This window comes from Empidonax traillii, unplaced genomic scaffold (assembly GCF_003031625.1).
Source record: "Empidonax traillii isolate 1590-97213 ecotype Southwest subspecies unplaced genomic scaffold, ASM303162v1 scaffold26:size2357266, whole genome shotgun sequence".
Lineage (NCBI taxonomy): Eukaryota > Metazoa > Chordata > Aves > Passeriformes > Tyrannidae > Empidonax > Empidonax traillii.
The window spans coordinates 957,451-977,244 of NW_020955219.1; the positions used below are offsets into that span (position 1 = coordinate 957,451).

The window sequence follows — 19,794 nt, forward strand, 5'->3', positions numbered from 1 at the left end:
CACAAGGCACAAGGAAAGCCCCCTCCCAACATCTGGAGGTGGAGGTGTCACCTTCCCTCTCCCTTCAGGGGCTGGAGGGATAGATGGGGATTTATCTCCCTCCACACACCCCTATCTCAGCACCCTCGAGCCCAACTAACACCCACTTTCACCTCTGCCAGAAACGTGCCAAAGGCCCCCTTGGAGCTCCATATTCCAGCTGGCCCCAGACCAGGACAGTTACAGGAAGAACGAAGAAGTGATGCTGAGCTGCCCGGAAGGTTTCCAGCCATCCTTCACCCATGTCAAGTGTTCCAGTGAAATCCAGTCCTTCATTAATGGGAAACCTGTCTACAGAGAGGTTTGGCTTGGAAAAGACACCAGAGGTGCCTGGATCCACATTCTCTCCAGCATGGAGTGCCTCGGTAAGGCAGGGATGAGGAGCTCTCCTGGCTGCCCTGCCCTGCCCTTCCCGAGCAGGGAAGGTGGCTGTGTGGGCACAGCAGGTTTCTGCTCTCTGAGCCTGCCCTGAGTGCAGCCTGCACTTCACCCCTGGAGCTGCAAGCAATTAGGGGCTCCCTGAGGACTTCTGGCCAAGAGCATGAGCACAAAGGAGAGAAGCATGGGAGAGGGAGGAGTGGGGGAGTTTTTGGCATCCCAGTGGGGGCATGACTGAAGGGCTTTGCTGCCTGTGTCCTCTCAGACTGTGCAGCTGGGAGTACCACAGCTTGCTTCCTGTAGGCTGGTCCCCTGCAGGCTCTGTGGCCTCGTGGGTGTCAGCTTGGCACCATCTCCTCACAGCTTGGGCTGTTCCTGTCCCCTCCAAGGGAGAACAGAACCGTCCTTGTTGGACTTGTGGGACACACAAATACCTTGGTTTTGAGTCAATGGGGAAATTTGCCTTGACCAGTAATACTCCACTCAGTCACTCCCATTCATCCCTGTCCAAATTCATCCTGCTGCCCTACCAGAGAGCTGGGGTGACCACCTTCAGCCTCGGGCTTTCCCTCCCACCAGGCTGGGTGGTGGACAGGGCTGTCTGACTGCAGAATCCTTGCAAGGCTGGGAGGGGCAGGAAGCACAGCAACCCTCTGTCAATGTTTTCTTCACAGAAGTGCTTCAGGTTGTTCCTGGGACCTTTGAGATTTCCAGCACCAGCATCAAACTGAACTGGACCTGCAGGTTCCCTGGTGCCTGCCAGGGCATGAGGGCCATGTGTCGCCTGGCAGCGCCTTCCTCCCCTCCCTGTGAGGCTCAGGAGGTGGAGGGAGAGGAGGTGTTACATGGCCAGGAGGGAACATTCTCCTGCTCCCAGTTGCAGCCCTTCACTGACTACAGTGTCACCCTCTTCTTGCACCCCAACACGACCCTTTTCTCGTGGTTGTTCAGGACAGAGGAAACAGGTGAGTGCACAGAAATATTGGAGATTAGGAACAGTCTGGGGCTGTGTCATGGGGACGGGAGGTGATAAGTGTCCCCTTCATCTGTCAGCTCAGCCTGATCATCTGCTCCTTGCAGGGATCAGGGCTGTTTAGATCCTGTGGGGCTCTGGGGAAGGGGCTCTGCAGGTCCCTGCAGCAGGGCACGTCCCCTCCTCTCTGTCCCAGTCCACACAACACTATTGCTCTTCCCAGGGCTGCAGCACGTGCAGCCTTTGTAGAGGACAAACTCTTGATATGGGGTCCCACTGCAGCCTGTCCCCTGGACAGAAGCTGCCTGCACCCTGCTCTGGGCTCAGCCCCTCCTCACGGGCCCCGGGTGTGACTCTGCTCTCCTGTGCTTCCAGTGCCAGACAAACCAGAGAAGCTGTGGCTGGATACCAGCAGAGGATCCCTGAGGTGGAAGGAGCTGCCCTCCTGCAAAGGGGAGATCATTGGATACCAGGTACCAAGGGGCTACAGGCAGACCCTCATCTTCATGGCTGGAGCTCTGTGCAGGCAGACTGGAAAGTGTGAGAAAGGGACAATCGCAGTGACCTGCAGGAGGAAAGAGAAGCTCAGGCCTCCTCTTGTGGAGCATGTCAACAACACAATGCCTATAGTAGTGCAATACCTGTCCTTGGGCTCATGATACACATATACACCCCTTCAAATTAACAGCCTCCTCCTTCCTTCAGCTCTTCACAGAGGCTTGATTCTTTGCTCACAGAGGCAGCCACTTGGACATCCTGAGTGTTGCCTCCCTCCTCTCCTCTTCTTCTCCAATTTGAGAACCACACAGGGGGCCCAGGATCCTGCTGATTCCTCTCCAGAGCCCTCCACAGCTGGGGCAGGCTCAGGGAAGGGGAGGCTGCCAGAGGTGCTTTGCTCTGCCTCGGTGAGCTGTGGGCAGGTTGGAGCTGCTGCCCTCCAGCTCTGTCTCCTCTCCCCAGCTGAACATCACGACCAGGAGCACACAGCACGGGGGCTTCCTGGAGATGGAGTGGCTGCAGGTGAACGGCTCTGTCACCGAGCACCTGCTGCCGGAGCTCAGCCCTGGCAGCAGCTACGTGGTGTCACTTCAGGGACTGACGGCGGCTGGGGCTGGGCCTGCATTGCTGTGGGACTATCAGAGCACAGGTAAGGCTCGCTGTGCCCCTGTCCGAGGAGCCTGGTCACAGAGGAGCTGTGCTCTGCAGCCCGCACTGCCCGAGGCTGCCCCTCCTGAGATGATGCTTATCTGGCCTTGCCCTCCAGACAACCAGCACCCTCTGGGCATCAGCTGCCACAGTGTCCATGATGTCTCCCCATCCCAAGGGACGGCTGTGCTTCCCCTGCGACCCATCACCTCTGAGGGGGCCAGGTGAGTGCAGCCCCAGCAGTTCTGCCACCTCCAGATGGGTCTCCCCACTGGCAGTGCTTGCCTGCAGACGCCCCTGCTCCACTCTCCCTGTTGTCCCCCCGTCCCTCTCACATTCGACGTTGCAGGGAGCACCAGCTGGTCGTGGCCATGACACACAACAACTCAGTGATTGAAGGTGCCTGCTTGGGGCAGCCACAGCCCTTCAGTGCCAGCCACCAGCCCTTCAACACCAGCCACCAGCCCTTCAACACCAGCCACCAGCCCAGAGCCTACGTGGCTGCTGTTCTCAACCTCACCGCCCCCCTGGACTTCATTTTGGGCAACGAGACCTGGGGGCAGGGCTACCACAACGCTGCCCTGCGCCCTGGCTGGGACTACACGGCCCTTCTGCGCCTCGTCCGCCGCTCACCGCAGGTACCATCGTGGGGTCTGCTGGTGTCTGGGGACACTGCTGGCCATGGCTCGGCCCCTGGGTGGGTCTAGTCTGGCTGTGATCAAAAAGGACAGTGCTGCCCAGGGTCAGCTCCTGGCCCTGCACTGAATACTCAGGCACCTTGGTAGGGGGGTGTCCGTAGGGTCCTTGGCCACAGCTGGGACACTGGGGGTAGTGGGTGGGAGACCTTTGCTTCCAGGGAGGATGGTGGGGCGGGAGTGGGCTGAGCTGTTTCCCTGTCTTCTCCAACAGTCAGAGAAGTTCACCTGTGTCTGCTACAGATTCTCTGTTGGTAAGTGTCTCTTTGCTTCTGGTGTATGAGCCTTTCTCCTGCATGTTCCCTTTTCCCAGCCTGGCTGCTTCCGTGGAAATGAGCTGGTCCAGTGCAGAAGTGCTGGGGTATTGTTGTCCTGTTTTGATCTTCAAAGAAGTTCTCTGGGCCTTGAGGTTATCTGTGGTAGATGGGTTTTGGGCATTTTCAGGACATCTAGGCAGGCGGGGCACCAGTGGTAGCTGGACACTGGGCATCATCCTTGCCATCACTACATTTTTAATCCTAGTCCTAGTGCTCCCCAGGTGGATGTGCAATCCCTAAAGGCAAATAACTCCCTAGGCTCTGCAGCCTGCCATTTCTGGGGCAGTCAAGGAGACAGGATCCACAACAGAGAGTATCACACCAAGCAAGAACCTACAAACTCTTTCTGCACCAACATAACTTTTCTCCAGTGCAAAGCCTGGGGTGGGAGATGAGGGAAGCTGATTATCCCTCTAAGACCCTAGGGGATCTCCCAATGCCTGGCTCAGGCTGTGCAGGTGCCTGAGCCTGGGCTGTGCTGCCTGCAGGGCAGGAGCCGGTGTCTCTGCTGGACAGGATGCCCTTCGTTCTGACAGTAGTGCTGGTTGCTGCACTCCTGGCACTGGGAATCTTACTGTTCTTCGTGCTCTTCAGGTCAGTATGTGCCTCACCCCTCTGGCCCTCTCTGAGGCATCCACTACCTTGCACTGGCAGGGAGTGTCCAACTGGATTTTCAGATAAAGCAGGGTGGGAGAAAAAGCTGCTAGATGGGAAACAGCCTCTCCTCTGCCCCTCTGTTCTGCTGGTCTGACTTGCTGTTTTGCAGGCTAAAGTACAACAGTTCAAAAACCTCAGAGAACAACAGCACTATCCCCCTGAGAAGATGTCGAGGAGGTGAAGTATAAACAAAGGCCCTGTGCACCTTGTCTGGACAGGCTGTCTCTTTAAAGCCAGGGTGCTCATAGGCTCCATAAAGTCCTTACAGGAACAAGGGGATCAGAGCTGGCTGGCATGGGGAAAGGGACACCTCTCAGGAGGAGGGACCTGTGTGGGGAGGGACAATGTAGGGCTTGATGGGCTCTTGGCCATCACAGTGCCAGCTCAGTCCAAGCTGTGGAGTTCCAGGGCCAGTCAGTTCAGCATAAGGTGGATGCTGAACTCCTGTCCTTGTGGTCTCCGTAGGTGCCTGCAAGCTGAACACACAGATCCCAGTGGAGGGACTGCTGGAGGCTCTGAAGAGGTTTAAGAGGGAAGAAATAGAGGCAGAGCAGACAGATGATGAATCAGTTGACAGGCGTGGTGTCGGGCATCTTAGAGAGTATCAGGTTTGGTTTAGCTTTGCTTTCCCACCTGGCTGCACTGTCCACCCTCCCCTCACCCATTCCCTGGGCATGTGATGCAGTTGGCTTTGGCCAGCCCCAGAACACATCCCAGTGCTGAGTGGGCTTGCCTTCTTTGCCTGCAGCAATTGTCCTCCAGTTTGTTGCACCCCTGCAATGCTGGGAAGGAGCTATGTAATCAGAGCAAGAACCGCTACAAGAGCATCATCCCATGTAAGCAGAGTTCTCCGGGGTTTGGCATGGGCACTTGGAGGTGCTTGGACAGCAGAAGGTGCTGGGCTAGTGTTGGTGGCCCTGCAGTCTTCAGAAATACTGAGGCCCTCATCTCATCCTCTGTGGCCACTGAAACACAGAGGGATTTCTGGCTCCACTGTTTTGTATTCAGTTGCAGAATCCTTGTTCTGCTCCTCAAATCCTCCTCCAAATTTAATCATTCATCACTGTATTCCTGTTCCTGACATTATCATTGCCGAACACTGTCGTGTCCCATCCAGTAGCAGGTATTTGTGGGAATGTGAAAGGAATGACCCAATTTCTTTTAAACCTTAAACCTCCTCTGGGCCCCACATGGTGAGGACATTTGGCCTTTCCATAAATAGTCCTCCTTAAAACTCTGTTAGGTTTCCTGCTGTGCTATGTCACCTTCTGTCTCATCAGCTGTTCTTTACCCCCAAACATGTCCTGAGGCCTGGGGTGCTGCTGAGGAGGCAGCAGCCAGTCCCAGACTTTCCTACATTACAAACTCCTCTTTACTCAGTCTCTTTGTTGCTGCCCCAAAGCATCAGCCCACCTCCCTTCTCTTCCAGATGATCACTGCCGTGTGGTGCTGCAGGCCTCTGGCACAGGGAATGACTACATCAATGCCAGCTACGTGGATGTAGGTAGCAAGGAATTATTGCCCTGGGAAGGGTGGGAAAGGTGCCTTGTTATGCTGGGTGAGGACAGCCCTGCTCACACGGGTGGCCCTGAGGTCTGGCACTTGCTGCCCTCAAGTGCTGGAAGGTCTTGGGATGTCACTTTCCTTTCATCCTTTCTGAGCTGCCTGGAGTACTCTGGATTTGTGTGCAGTCCTTATCTCTAGAAAAAGGGGACCTGTGTGAGGGGCCAGGAGCCGAGATGCAGCCCCTTGTGGTACACGCGCTCTGTGCTGGCCGGAACTGGTGCTGTGGGACACACCGTGCTGAGGGCTCTGGGCTTTAGTGCCTGTGGGGATGGATTGTTTACTTCATTCTCTGCTAAACATTTAACCCATGTGATCAGAGCTGTTTGAATCTCTCCCTTGCAGAGCTACCGAAGTCCACACTTCTTCATTGCAGCTCAAGGTGGGTGCTCCCAGACCTCATCCTCAGGAGATGCCAGTTGCTGTCCTGAGCAATCTGGGGAAAGGGGAACTGGAACAGCAGCCTAGGAGCTGCTGAATGGCTCAGTCCAAGGCCCTGTATCTCCAGGGTCTCTGTCCTGGAGAGTGGTTACAGCTGCTGCAGGGCATGGCAGGCCTCAGAGGCAGTTTGGCAGCAGCTGGAGCTGCTGCCTGCGCTGCCCCATCTGAGGATATGGTCCTTCCACCCACAAGTCTGGTTTGTTCCTTTTGGCAGTTGGCATGACAGGGACAATCCTGCAAATGCCTCACACATCTGCACTCAGTGCACTCGGATACAGTCTCCTTCCAACAGTACAAAGCTGCGATGGGCTGGTCTACTCTGTGCATCACGGAGGAGGTCCTGGTCTCCCTACAAAGCTCCAGGAATTCCCTTTTGGAAATAGGACCCTAAATGTGGGAGCAGCTCATGGTCATCTTAAGAGTCTGGATGGGGAAGCACCTGAAGCAGCAGTGAATCCCTGACATATCCTGAGCTCACCTGCTCACCCTCCTTCTTGTCCCAGTTTCTAACACAATGATGAAGCCAATTGGCCCAGCAACACTGCCTTGGCTGTGCCTCTATCCCTGGGCAGAGGAAAGCCTGGGAATGTATGAGTTGTGTCTGGGAGCCCATTCACAGCTTAGACAGTGTCACAGGGCTCTTCTCTTCCTTCCCAAGGCCCCTTGGCTGAGACAGTGGTGGATTTCTGGCAGATGGTCTGGCAGGAGAAGAGCTCGGTCGTTGTGATGCTGACAGGCTTAGTGGAGCAAAACAAGGTAGAGAAACCACCTCAGCCCATTCTCAGCTTCAGCATCTCCAGACCCAGACTTCCCCACCTGCTTTTGCTGCACTCCCAGTGTGTCTGTCAGTGAGGGCAGAGAGTTCTGCTCTGCTGCAGCACTCCCCTCATGAGGTTGCTGGTGCTCAGAGGTCTTGCTGCTGCTGACAGATCAAGTGTGAGAAGTACTGGCCAGAGCAAGAGGAGGTCTACGGGGACTTTACTGTGACACTCAGCAACACCAGGACCACAACAGGCCTCATCACACGCACGTTCAGCCTGCAGAAGGTAAACCTGGCATGGAGCTGAGGTGGGAATGCAGGATGTTCTGACAGTTCAGAACTGGTGGGAAATCCTGCCTGGTCTCCAGCACGAGAAGGTCAGCACTGCTACCAGTGGATTCCAGGCCAGGGCATCAGCCTAAGGTTTCTGTGCCAAGCAGAAGCAATTGGTCAGCTCCAGGGGTCACCCCAGTTGTGTCTGGACTGACGATGCACATAGGCAGATCGTGGATTCTTGAGGGCTTGGATCAGGTGATTACAAAGGATATAAAAGCAGTTAAAGGGTGTAAAAGTGCGTTTCTCTATATCCAGGATGGTGGGACAGGCGTGTGCCTGTCACCTGAACCGATTTGCAGAGGGTCCACACTGAAGCTCCTTGGTCACTTATGGCTACTAAGCCTGAACAGCTAGTTTATGGTTTAAGATAAACTACAAAAGGACATTTCTTAAGATGGATACTTCTGCTAAAGTTATACCTCAGATAAGAAGCAGAAACTGTAGGAGCTGCAAGGAGGGGAAAATGGGTAAAATATAAAGAAATCACAGTTCTGCATATTCCTGTCTTTTCTTGTCTTGCCCAGGGCAAAATGTAGCTGAGAGGTAAAGCTCCAAGAGCACCTGATGGAAAGACATAGCAGTTCATTAGCTCAGGACAAGTGACTGTGATATTTATGGAAAAATACATGACAGGCTGGTAACAAAAGTGACTATATTCATATTAGTGCAGTGCCAGCCTTAGGGAATATCTTTCTTGTGGAATCCAGGGCTTCTGGATGACTATGGAAACACCCTAAACTGTGATTTTGATATTCTTCCTCCGGGGCACAAGCTGCATTTGCTGCTATGCCTTCACTGTTCACAGCACGGGAAAGCAGAGAACAAATTAATTGTGCTGCCCCTCTGAAGTGGTTTTCTCCACTGCTCCCTACTTGTCATCATGCAATCACTTCACACAAGTTTCCTGGTTGATTCCTGCTCCCTGCTGCCAGCCGTGTCTCCCTCTTTGCAGGCAGGCTGTGCTCTCCCAAGAGTGGTGGAGCAGTTTCATTACCTGCTGTGGCCAGACCACGGAGTGCCCAGAAACACTTCCCAGCTCTTGTGCTTAGTGGCAGTGGTGAACAAGAGAGTGTTGGAATCCCCTGCTGGGCCTGTGTTGGTGCACTGCAGGTACTGGGCTGGGAGGGCTTGGGTGCTGTGGTGCAGCTGGCAGGGGTCTTGCCCCTGCAGAAAACTCAGTTTTCTGTGTCCTCAGTGCAGGGATCGGCCGCACAGGTACCTTCATTGCCCTGGACTTCCTCTTGAAGATGGGGAAGGCTGAGGGGAAGGTGGATGTGTTTCGCTGCGTGCAGCAGCTGCGGGAGCAGCGGGTCAGCATGGTGCAGACCAAGGTGAGGAGAGTTACTTGCCTCCTGCACACCTCAGGCTGTAGATCTAATTGCCACCCTTCCCAGGGATGGCCACACTGGCCATGCAGTTCATGGTCTAGTCACAGGGACTGGAGCTGCCAGCTGGAGACTGCAGGATCTTATTTTCAATACTGTGTCCAAACCCAGTTGGGATCCATGTTCCCCAGAGACAGATCCTCTGAGGTCTCAGCAGCATCTGCATGCTGCTACATATCATCTTCATATAGAAGGGCTTTCTTGTACGTAGGGATCATGAACAAGACTCCATTTGTTCAGACTTTCCAGATGTCTGCCCTTGTGGCATCTCCAGAGCAGCAGTGTCCTGGCCTAGGGACTACATCCTTATAGTCTGCTCAGCGCTGGGTCCCTTTGGAGAAAATGACCTTGGGATAGACCAGCCAGCTCCTTGTAGGAGAACTAACTGGTCCACAGGTTTTCCGTGTTTCCTTCCCCAGAGCAGGGATCTGCTCTGAGAGGGAGCATTAAACCATTAAACCATTCCAAGTTCCTGGAGTTGCTGGCTGTTTCTCAAAGCAGAGCTGCCTGCACTGATAGCTGTCTGGCTTCAGGCCTCAACAGCAGAGAAGTGAAGATGAACCTGGCTCATTCCTGGCACAAGTTGATGCCAGTGGTGGTCTGGAGTTCCAGGCTTCCTCCTGGAGCTGCTCCAGACTGCAATGCTGACTCGTGTCCTCACGCAGGAGCAGTACACCTTCCTGTACGAAGCGCTGCTCGAAGGCTTGCTCTGTGGCAACACTGGGGTTCCTGTGGAGAGCATCGCCACCCTTGTCCACTCCCTTCAAGAAGCTCAGACCTCAAGGCCCAACAGTGTCCTTGACAAGGAGTTCAAGGTACCACCAAGATATGGTGCACTGGTGCTGTGAGGGCTGTCTGTGATGCCACCCCCCTCACTGCTTCCCTCTCCAGCTGTGGGATAGAGGCAGGAGAGCATTTCTCTGGGGTGGCTGAAGAAAGGGGGACTCTGGCAGGCATGACTTACTTGACTGAATCATCTCTACAGGCCTTGCAGAAGTTTTCCGAGCTGTTCCAGCTCCTGCCATGCAGAGAAGCGGAGAAACCCAGCAACCAGCCCAAGAACCGCAAGCCAGGGATCCTGCCAGGTAACACTGGCAGGGCTGGGCAGCCCCTTGCTCTAAAACCCAGTGCCTGATAGCAGTATGGGTGGAATGATGCTCCCCTGCTGCTTCCCTCCCCAGCAGCATGCCCCTGGCAGATTCTGCTCAAGGTCTAGTCATCACTTTCTGATTAGTAATAAATACAGACTGGGCTGGTACCCCTGGGATACACCTGGTCTGATCTTTCTCAGTGGAGTAGCTCAGATGAAGCACCAGGGAGCAAAGAGGAGAGTGGAACTGCTGTGCCTCTACACAGGGGATTTTGGACATCCCATGTCAGGGGACCTTAAGTTGTCGGGGCCACAAGGCAGACGGTGCCTGTGCATCCAAGCCCCTCCAGCCCGTGCCGCAGGAAGCCACGCTGATGACACCATTTGCAGGAAAAGCCCCCTGCCTCTCCGCAGGGGAGAAGATGACGCTCTCTTTACCCCTTGCCTCCCCAGCGGATTCCTGCCGGCCCATCCTGATGTCTTCGCTGAACGCAGACGGCTCCCCAGGTTACATCAACGCCGTGTTTGCCAGCGTAAGGCTCCAGTCCCGGCGCGGCAGGGGGGGACCCCCCCCCCCCCCCCCCCTCGCCTCCCCAAAATACCATGGCGTGTTTTGCAGACATACGCCGAGGAGGACAGAATCATCATCACGCAGCTGCCTTTCCTCACCACGCTGGTGGATTTCTGGGCTCTGGTCTGGGATTACACCTGCACGTCAGTGGTTGTGCTGAATCAGCTCCAGGAGCTGGACAAGGTGAGCAGCCCCAGCACAGCTCTCACCTCCCTTGTTTCCCCGTGGGGCTGAGCAGGGAGATTTCTGCCTTTGACCCCGCACAGCTCTTACCTCGAGAGCCCTGTAAACTTGTGGGGTACACCTGGGAGAGTCCTGAGGACTGTCCAGCATCACGGCACCTCAGTGGTGGACTATCCTCAGTCTCTCAGAACGGGAGCATCCCTCAAGTGCCCTCTCTGCTGGAGTGCGATCTTTCTGGCTGAAGCACTGGGTTGGTCCCCAGAGAATGTTTGACAGAGGCATGGCTCTGAGATGAGAGACTGGTGGGAGCCCACCCATGCGAGGTGCCAAGTGCTGCCACGCATGCAGGTTGGGGCTGTGTGTGATCATGCACATGTCTCCCCCTCCCACAGACATATGTGGAGTTCTGGCCTACCCAGGATGAAGATGACTACGGCCGTTTCCATGTCCAGGTGGTCTCAGAGGAGCCTGGAGCTGGCTTCACAGCCTGGACACTTTCCCTCAACAACAGGCAGCAGGTGGTATCTGTGCTCAAAGATGGCAAAGTCTTTTGAGAACAACCTTTTTAATTTGGGGCCAAAGTCACAGCTAGAGGTGACAGAGGCGACATTGGTCAGAGGGATCTGGTGGGGTCGTGGAAGGGCACTGGCCAGAACAGGGTCTTTCGCCTTAAGGGAGGGGTTAATTCCAAGAAGATAAGGCTGCAGGCAGAGGTACAAGTCAGAGGTACCTTTGTATGCCTTTCCAGCTTGGAGGACAGCAGCTGCAGGTGGAGTCTGTGCATCTTGGGGTTTCATGGAAGGGGACAGCTATTACAGGTAGCTGGACACTGGACTGGTGTCAGTCTGAGCTGCACCTGGTGCTCAACTCTTCTCTGATTCTCTGTCTATCTGCTGGTCTCAGAGCACTCAGTGGAGAAGGGCAAAGTCTGGGACTGGGCTGTCCCACTCTGGAGCTGCTCCCTTGATCCAGTGTGCATGGCTGAGCTGTACTGACACATACTGTCCATCCCTTCACTTCATGAAGACAATAGGTTTCTTTTCTGCCCAACCCACTGTCTTTCTTCCCCACTAGCCCAAGAAGTCTGCACTGGAAGTCCAGTTATGGCAACTGAAGGACTGGCCCATGCAGGAGCGCCTTCCCCCACACCCTGCCACCATCATCAGCTTGCTAGGGAAGGTGGAGACGCACCATCGGCAGAGCCAAGGTGGACATATCCTTGTCACGTGCTGGTGAGTGATGTCTCTTGGAGGGGCAGCCGTGGTACAAAGCTGGACACAGCCCAGGCTCTGTCAGTGAACTTTGTCACAGCTCCATCTTGGGTGGATGTATGGACATGAATTCAGCTATGTTCAGGGAAAGAGGCTTCCCTGTGGAGTCTGGCTGGGTGCAGGATCTGTGGACAAGATCACCCTGAGAGCCTGGGTGTCTAGTGGGATGCCCCCGAGGCTCAGACATGCCAGGAGATCCCAGAGCAAGTGACTCTCCCTTTGCCCTCCTCTGCAGGGATGGAGCCAGCCGGAGTGGGATCTTCTGTGCTGCTAGTTTCCTGTGTGAGCAGATACAAAGTGAGGGGATGGTGGATGTATCACAGGCTGTGAGGACGCTGAAAAGGCGGCGGAGACAGCTCATCAAAGATGTGGTAGGTGCTCACTTCAAACCCAGTGGGGATTGCAACACCAAACCCAGACATATCCTGGACTGTCGCAGCAGCTGCTCTGGCCCCTCTGTGCTCAGATCATCCTGGGGCCAGCAGGAGCAGATGGGACCTCTGAAAATCCCCATTTTCTACCTCTGGGACATACCCACTCAGGGGCAGGTTCTACAGAACCAAATGGGCACCACAGCATCCTGCATGGTGAATGGCCCCTTTCTGGTCCACCTGGCCTGCTCAGCAGGAGGCTGCACTGGTGGGGTGCTCAGGTACCTGTTCTTTTGTGTCCTGAAGGCTGGCTCTCCTTCTGAGGCCAGTTGGCTCCATCACTGGGGTATCCCAGCTCTTCAGCTACTGGAGCACATGCCTGTGATTCCTCAACAGGGGAAGGTGGGCTCCAGCTGAGAGGAGGAGACCAGGCTGTACCTGTGCCTGGCATGCTCAGGAAGTGTTGGAAACAAATGCTCATGTTCTACTGCAGGTATTGATCTACCAGACTCTCATGTGCATCCTTCTTTCCACAGGAGCAGTATGGGCTCTGCTATGAACTAGCCCTCAGTTACTTGAATTCCTTTGAAACCTACGGGAATTTCAAGTAGAGGCATGACCACAGCCTGTCTCTGTCCAGGACTATGACTCTCTTGGCAGTCCTTCATCAGTAACAATGAAAACAAGAGGAAATGAAAGGGATGTGCACAGCCCCAAGATGATTTACTCCCCTGAAAAGCCACACCAAGGGTCCTCTGTGGCTGGAGAGCACAGGCTGGCCTGTCTCCATGTTGTGGTCAGGCTTTGAGATAGGAACCTGACACTTTGCCCAGCATCTGTGCAGGATCTGATCTGGAATCACAGCCTGAGTATGCACACCAGAGCACAGGCACCAGGACTTGACCTGCTTTTCCTTGCTAGGGATGAAGAGAACAGCTATCCCATCCAGGCTCCCTTGTCCCTTCAGGCAGCCCCAGGGGAGGTGGGGTAGCACCAACACCTATGTTTTGCCAGGGAAGCACCAAACTGGTGTAAGATCCATGGTGCTCAGGAGCACAGACTATCTGTCCTACTTTGGGAGAAGCATGAAGTCCAAGGCCAACAACAGCCAAGGTTGAAGCAAGCCATGGTCCTGTAGGGCTAAACTGGCCCTTCCAACCCACATAATCTCTTTCTGGGGCTCCATTTTCCACGTACTTATCCAAGTGCCACAGCTGTGCCAGCTCCAGAGAGGCTCCTTCATCAGCCTGTCTGACTACACCATGACAATCCCAGGTTATAGTGGCTTAACTTGGATATCCAGGATGTGGTTCCAGCAGGGACTGCTGTTGCATCGTAGAGACTGGTTCTGCCTTCGCTGTGCAAGGGCAAGAGACCTCAGAGCCAGGACTGACCCCGTGGCTCTCTGTCTGTGTCTCACCAGTAAAGACCCTGTAATGGCTGTGGTGGTAACCTTGGGTCTTCACTTTTCTTCCAGGTTTGACCCAGCACAGGGCCCTCAGAGGAACTGAGATCACACAGGTCCCTCAGCTCCTGGCCACAGCATGTGCACAGAACACACTCCTGCCCAAAGTGTGTGTTGAGGGACGTCACCCTTTATGGATTCCCACCACACATCTGATCTAAACTGATGTGAGAGCTGTCCAGCACAGTCCTGGGGGCTGTCAGGCACCACTAGGGAATGTGGGGTCACAGCAGCCTTGATCCCCTCAACAAGGTGCAGTTGTCTCCCTACAGGGGAATGTGACCCCAGAGGGGCAATGAGGGGACTAGGCAGGCAGCCCCTTCAAACCACAAGCCTTTATTGCTTATCCAGACACAGCAGGCAAAAAGTCACAAAGCAGTCCAGTTCGGCCAAGTTCCAGCAAAGCCTTGTGTTTGGCTGAGTATCAACAGAGATGGGGGAGAAAGTTTGGGAACCCAGGGCATGGCAGGAGGATGCCATCAGCCTGAGCTGTGTGAGTCTGGGATTAGGAAATCTGAAATACAAATCCTGCTTCTAGGAAAGCAAAAATGAAAACAAACCTGAAAAAGGGAACTGCAGAAAGTCAAATTCAAAGGCCGTAAAGAAGCAGTAAGCAAAAGCTGGGAGGGGAAGGGGCTGAGGAAAGAAAAAGCTTACAACCCTCCTTTGTCTCCTGTTTTCATCTTGCCCTGCTAAATGGGATGAATTGAATGGGACTCCCACACTGTGACAGTCACAGGAGACCAAGGGGATACAGCAGCCATCAGCACTGAGCTGGGGTCATCATTCCCATTTTCTCCACTCCTTCTCTGCTCTAAATGTTTCCATGGTCCTGGCCAGGGGCTGAAGTGACTGATCTCCAGCCTAGCCACCTTCACCTATGGAGAACAAGGGCATCCAATGTCAGAGACAGGCTGGAGCATAGGGCAATGCCTGCCACAGCCCAACCCTTTCATCCTAGCTGTGCCCAGCCTTAGGTCCCCTGAGGTGTCTGTCAGTGCCCTGGTGAAAGCAGCAGTCTCTCAGCCTGACCCTCTTGAGACCCTTCCCTGCAGATCTCTCCCCTGGGAGGGATGCCATGGGCATGGGTCCCTCAAAGGACTGAGCCATGAGCCACTCCTTGGGATTCCCATGTTTGCTCACTCCTGCCCCTGCTCCAGGTTGGGAGCACTGCCTGCAGCCACGCTCTGCTGTCCTGGGGAGCTCAGTGGGCAGAACCATCCTGACCATCCCCAGTTAGGGCAAATGGGGAGATGTGTCAGTGTGGATGAGTGTGAGCAGATGATTCTCCTGGAGCTCAGGTTCTCCTGGGAGATATTTGCTCTCATCCCAGCTGATACATAGCCCTGTAGCCCTCTTTGTGTTGATTGTCTTTGAAATTGCATTTTCCTACCTTTTTAGTTATCCTCCTTAGCTTTGTTGGGCACATACTTCTTTTTCCTGGAAAGGCAGAGAGGAATCCTGGGTAAGAGGCTGGCGTTGCCCATGTCCCTGCTGAACCTGTTTCCTTCCTACCCACCTGGAGAGCACGAGCCACAGGATCACTGCAGTCAGGAGGAGGAGTGCCAACAGCACAACCAGCCCAATCACAGTCCCATGCCACGTGCCCGGAGCCTGCCCTGCAACTAACACACAGCCAAGGTTGGGTTTCACAGCCTGGGCCTCCTGCTGGCCGTGGCCCCCCTGATGGCAAAGGGTACGTGCAAGTGCGTAGATGTGTGTCTTGGCTTAGGTTTCTTCTGTGATGGAGGATCACCCCATGTGTAGGAAACAAGTGTCCTTTTTCCCATATGAGATCCAAAGGCTCCTGCCTTGGGGCAGCTCATCTCCACAGGAATCAGGCAGGGAAATGTGGGAGAGAGGCTTGGACACAAGAAGTTTTGGGAGCAAAAAGACACTTACCAACAGAGAAGCTGTAGCAGACACAGGTGAACTTCTCTGACTGTTGGAGGAGATAGGAGAGAGAGTTGAAGCTACTTCTGCCCCACTGTCCATCCTGGGGGCAAAGTTCTCCCACATATGTGAGAGAGGACCTCAGGGACACTGTCCTGTCAGGGCATGGGAGAGTAGCCTGCCACCACAGCCAGACCAGACCCACCCAGGGGCCCAGCCATGGCCAGCAGTGTCCCCAGACACCAGCAGACCCCACGATGGTACCTGCGGTGAGCGGCGGACGAGGCGCAGAAGGGCCGTGTAGTCCCAGCCAGGGCGCAGGGCAGCGTTGTGGTAGCCCTGCCCCCAGGTCTCGTTGCCCAAAATGAAGTCCATGGGGGCGGTGAGGTTAAGAACAGCAGCCACGTAGGCTCTGGGCTGGTGGCTGGTGTTGAAGGGCTGGTGGCTGGCACTGAAGGGCTGTGGCTGCCCCAAGCAGGCACCTTCAATCACTGAGCTGTTGTGTGTCATGGCCACGACCAGCTGGTGCTCCCTGCAACGTCGAATGTGAGAGGGACGGGGGGACAACAGGGAGAGTGGAGCAGGGGCGTCTGCAGGCAAGCACTGCCAGTGGGGAGACCCATCTGGAGGTGGTAGAACTGCTGGGGCTGCACTCACCTGGCCCCCTCAGAGGTGATGGGTCGCAGGGGAAGCACAGCCGTCCCTTGGGACGGGGAGACATCATGGACACTGTGGCAGCTGATGCCCAGAGGGTGCTGGTTGTCTGGAGGGCAAGGCCAGATGAGCATCATCTCAGGAGGGGCAGCCTCGGGCAGTGTGGGCTGCAGAGCACAGCTCCTCTGTGACCAGGCTCCTCGGACGGGGGCACAGCGAGCCTTACCTGTGCTCTGATAGTCCCACAGCAATGCAGGCCCAGCCCCAGCCGCCGTCAGTCCCTGAAGCGACACGACATAGCTGCTGCCAGGGCCGGGCTCCGGCAGCCGGTGCTCGGTGACGGAGCCGTTCACCTGCAGCCACTCCATCTCCAGGAAGCCCCCGTGCTGTGTGCTCCTGGTCGTGATGTTCAGCTGGGGAGAGGAGACAGAGCTGGAGGGCAGCAGCTCCAACCTGCCCACAGCTCACCGAGGCAGAGCAAAGCACCTCTGGCAGCCTCCCCTTCCCTGAGCCTGCCCCAGCTGTGGAGGGCTCTGGAGAGGAACCAGCAGGATCCTTGGCCCCATGTGTGGATCTCAAAGTGGAGAAGAAGAGGAGAGGAGGGAGGCAACACTCAGGATGTCCAAGTGGTTGCCTCTGTGAGCAAAGATCAAGCCTCTGTGGAGAAAGAGAGTGGCTGTTAATTTGAAGGGGTGTATATATATGTACACAGTCGGAGGCCAGGTCACTCCTACAGTATTGCAACACCACATGCACTGTGTTGACATCCTCCACAAAAAGAGCCCCAAACTTCTCTTTCCTCCTCTGCGAGGTTGGACTCTGAAGGTTTTGTCTACATGAAATGTAGAAGGCATAGAGCTTCTGTCGAAGGAATACAGATGAAGGCTCCCCATTTTCTAATGCATCATGTGAATTTGTCATGAGATCCAAGGCCATTCTCACTTGCTGCCTTTATGGAAATGCATCTTGCGCTTATGCAAAGGAGGAGACAATTGAAAGCAGAAAAAAAAAATATTCTTTTCACAAACAAAGGTGTCTGAGAGCAGGGAACCAGCAGAACAGGCCCACAAGCAACATTTTCAAGCACCCTGTTTGACTGTTTCTCCAGGAAAGAGCTAATAGGTCCCTTAACAGGGACCTTACAAGGTCCCTGTTAAAACATGGAGATACCTGTACTCAGAGAAGACGTGGGGCTCACTAAGGTGCATCTCATCAGCAACCCCCTTGCCTTGTTAGAAAGCAGGGTTGCACTGTGGAAAGCTTCTTAAATCCACAGACAGACGAGATGCTTCTAGCCATGTCTTGAGGAAAACTCAAAGGAACAGTGTAGCTCTCCAGAGGAGAGGTTTTCAGGAGGGATTTTCAGAGGGTTACTCAACCTACAGGTTTGTCTGAGGCAGGAAACAGGAACAAGCATGCAAGAGGCACAGGAAACCCTGGGATGCCACCCCAGAAGACACATCCCTTTACACTGCTTGCCAAGCCGCAAAGGTCTGCCAAACCCAAAGCAGAACAGACCCAGGCACTCAGACCAGAGGGTGGGGAGCACCCATCACCTCTGTGGGCATTTCCACAGCATGAAGAATGTTGAGAATGAGGCAGAAGACGCTTGTGCTCCTCAAAGCCAGAAATTCATTGTCTGGGAACTGCAGCTCATTTTAGCGGTCACTTCTCCACCTTCCCAGTCTGCCTGCACAGAGCTCCAGCCATGAAGATGAGGGTCTGCCTGTGGCCCCTTGGTACCTGGTATCCAATGATCTCCCCTTTGCAGGAGGGCAGCTCCTTCCACCTCAGGGATCCTCTGCTGGTATCCAGCCACAGCTTCTCTGGTTTGTCTGGCACTGGAAGCACAGGAGAGCAGAGTCACACCCGGGGCCCGTGAGGAGGGGCTGAGCCCAGAGCAGGGTGCAGGCAGCTCCTGTCCAGGGGACAGGCTGCAGTGGGACCCCATATCAAGAGTTTGTCCTCTACAAAGGCTGCACGTGCTGCAGCCCTGGGAAGAGCAATAGTGTTGTGTGGACTGGGACAGAGAGGTGGGGACGTGCCCTGCTGCAGGGACCTGCAGAGCCCCTTCCCCAGAGCCCCACAGGATCTAAACAGCCCTGATCCCTGCAAGGAGCAGATGATCAGGCTGAGCTGACAGATGAAGGGGACACTTATCACCTCCCGTCCCCATGACACAGCCCCAGACTGTTCCTAATCTCCAATATTTCTGTGCACTCACCTGTTTCCTCTGTCCTGAACAACCACGAGAAAAGGGTCGTGTTGGGGTGCAAGAAGAGGGTGACACTGTAGTCAGTGAAGGGCTGCAACTGGGAGCAGGAGAATGTTCCCTCCTGGCCATGTAACACCTCCTCTCCCTCCACCTCCTGAGCCTCACAGGGAGGGGAGGAAGGCGCTGCCAGGCGACACATGGCCCTCATGCCCTGGCAGGCACCAGGGAACCTGCAGGTCCAGTTCAGTTTGATGCTGGTGCTGGAAATCTCAAAGGTCCCAGGAACAACCTGAAGCACTTCTGTGAAGAAAACATTGACAGAGGGTTGCTGTGCTTCCTGCCCCTCCCAGCCTTGCAAGGATTCTGCAGTCAGACAGCCCTGTCCACCACCCAGCCTGGTGGGAGGGAAAGCCCGAGGCTGAAGGTGGTCACCCCAGCTCTCTGGTAGGGCAGCAGGATGAATTTGGACAGGGATGAATGGGAGTGACTGAGTGGAGTATTACTGGTCAAGGCAAATTTCCCCATTGACTCAAAACCAAGGTATTTGTGTGTCCCACAAGTCCAACAAGGACGGTTCTGTTCTCCCTTGGAGGGGACAGGAACAGCCCAAGCTGTGAGGAGATGGTGCCAAGCTGACACCCACGAGGCCACAGAGCCTGCAGGGGACCAGCCTACAGGAAGCAAGCTGTGGTACTCCCAGCTGCACAGTCTGAGAGGACACAGGCAGCAAAGCCCTTCAGTCATGCCCCCACTGGGATGCCAAAAACTCCCCCACTCCTCCCTCTCCCATGCTTCTCTCCTTTGTGCTCATGCTCTTGGCCAGAAGTCCTCAGGGAGCCCCTAATTGCTTGCAGCTCCAGGGGTGAAGTGCAGGCTGCACTCAGGGCAGGCTCAGAGAGCAGAAACCTGCTGTGCCCACACAGCCACCTTCCCTGCTCGGGAAGGGCAGGGCAGGGCAGCCAGGAGAGCTCCTCATCCCTGCCTTACCGAGGCACTCCATGCTGGAGAGAATGTGGATCCAGGCACCTCTGGTGTCTTTTCCAAGCCAAACCTCTCTGTAGACAGGTTTCCCATTAATGAAGGACTGGATTTCACTGGAACACTTGACATGGGTGAAGGATGGCTGGAAACCTTCCGGGCAGCTCAGCATCACTTCTTCGTTCTTCCTGTAACTGTCCTGGTCTGGGGCCAGCTGGAATATGGAGCTCCAAGGGGGCCTTTGGCACGTTTCTGGCAGAGGTGAAAGTGGGTGTTAGTTGGGCTCGAGGGTGCTGAGATAGGGGTGTGTGGAGGGAGATAAATCCCCATCTATCCCTCCAGCCCCTGAAGGGAGAGGGAAGGTGACACCTCCACCTCCAGATGTTGGGAGGGGGCTTTCCTTGTGCCTTGTG

General features: G+C 55.1%; 2 protein-coding genes across 2 annotated transcripts in view; one reads left to right on the forward strand and one right to left on the reverse strand.

Moving 5' to 3' along the window:
* Positions 1–13,709, forward strand: part of LOC114069667 (receptor-type tyrosine-protein phosphatase kappa-like) — a 26,221-nt gene extending 12,512 nt beyond the window's left edge. The window contains exons 6-30 of the mRNA XM_027906621.1: positions 162–404; positions 1,092–1,382; positions 1,766–1,863; positions 2,351–2,537; positions 2,655–2,760; positions 2,886–3,174; positions 3,446–3,485; positions 4,037–4,142; positions 4,315–4,382; positions 4,671–4,813; positions 4,954–5,041; positions 5,635–5,705; positions 6,114–6,150; positions 6,868–6,965; positions 7,139–7,255; positions 8,258–8,415; positions 8,501–8,636; positions 9,356–9,505; positions 9,676–9,775; positions 10,234–10,313; positions 10,400–10,534; positions 10,927–11,052; positions 11,609–11,766; positions 12,041–12,176; positions 12,713–13,709. Of these exons, the coding sequence (XP_027762422.1) occupies positions 162–404; positions 1,092–1,382; positions 1,766–1,863; positions 2,351–2,537; positions 2,655–2,760; positions 2,886–3,174; positions 3,446–3,485; positions 4,037–4,142; positions 4,315–4,382; positions 4,671–4,813; positions 4,954–5,041; positions 5,635–5,705; positions 6,114–6,150; positions 6,868–6,965; positions 7,139–7,255; positions 8,258–8,415; positions 8,501–8,636; positions 9,356–9,505; positions 9,676–9,775; positions 10,234–10,313; positions 10,400–10,534; positions 10,927–11,052; positions 11,609–11,766; positions 12,041–12,176; positions 12,713–12,787 (3,236 nt within the window). The 3' untranslated portion in view covers positions 12,788–13,709. The remainder of the gene's footprint in view (positions 1–161; positions 405–1,091; positions 1,383–1,765; positions 1,864–2,350; positions 2,538–2,654; positions 2,761–2,885; positions 3,175–3,445; positions 3,486–4,036; positions 4,143–4,314; positions 4,383–4,670; positions 4,814–4,953; positions 5,042–5,634; positions 5,706–6,113; positions 6,151–6,867; positions 6,966–7,138; positions 7,256–8,257; positions 8,416–8,500; positions 8,637–9,355; positions 9,506–9,675; positions 9,776–10,233; positions 10,314–10,399; positions 10,535–10,926; positions 11,053–11,608; positions 11,767–12,040; positions 12,177–12,712) is intronic.
* A 247-nt stretch (positions 13,710–13,956) lies between these two features.
* The window catches only part of LOC114069671, a 7,705-nt gene continuing 1,867 nt past the window's right edge, over positions 13,957–19,794 (reverse strand). The window contains exons 2-11 of the mRNA XM_027906633.1: positions 19,391–19,633; positions 18,413–18,703; positions 17,932–18,029; positions 16,381–16,601; positions 16,192–16,272; positions 15,799–16,066; positions 15,544–15,583; positions 15,161–15,266; positions 15,035–15,081; positions 13,957–14,519 (exon numbers count right to left, since the gene is read on the reverse strand). Of these exons, the coding sequence (XP_027762434.1) occupies positions 15,039–15,081; positions 15,161–15,266; positions 15,544–15,583; positions 15,799–16,066; positions 16,192–16,272; positions 16,381–16,601; positions 17,932–18,029; positions 18,413–18,703; positions 19,391–19,633 (1,391 nt within the window). The 3' untranslated portion in view covers positions 13,957–14,519; positions 15,035–15,038. The remainder of the gene's footprint in view (positions 14,520–15,034; positions 15,082–15,160; positions 15,267–15,543; positions 15,584–15,798; positions 16,067–16,191; positions 16,273–16,380; positions 16,602–17,931; positions 18,030–18,412; positions 18,704–19,390; positions 19,634–19,794) is intronic.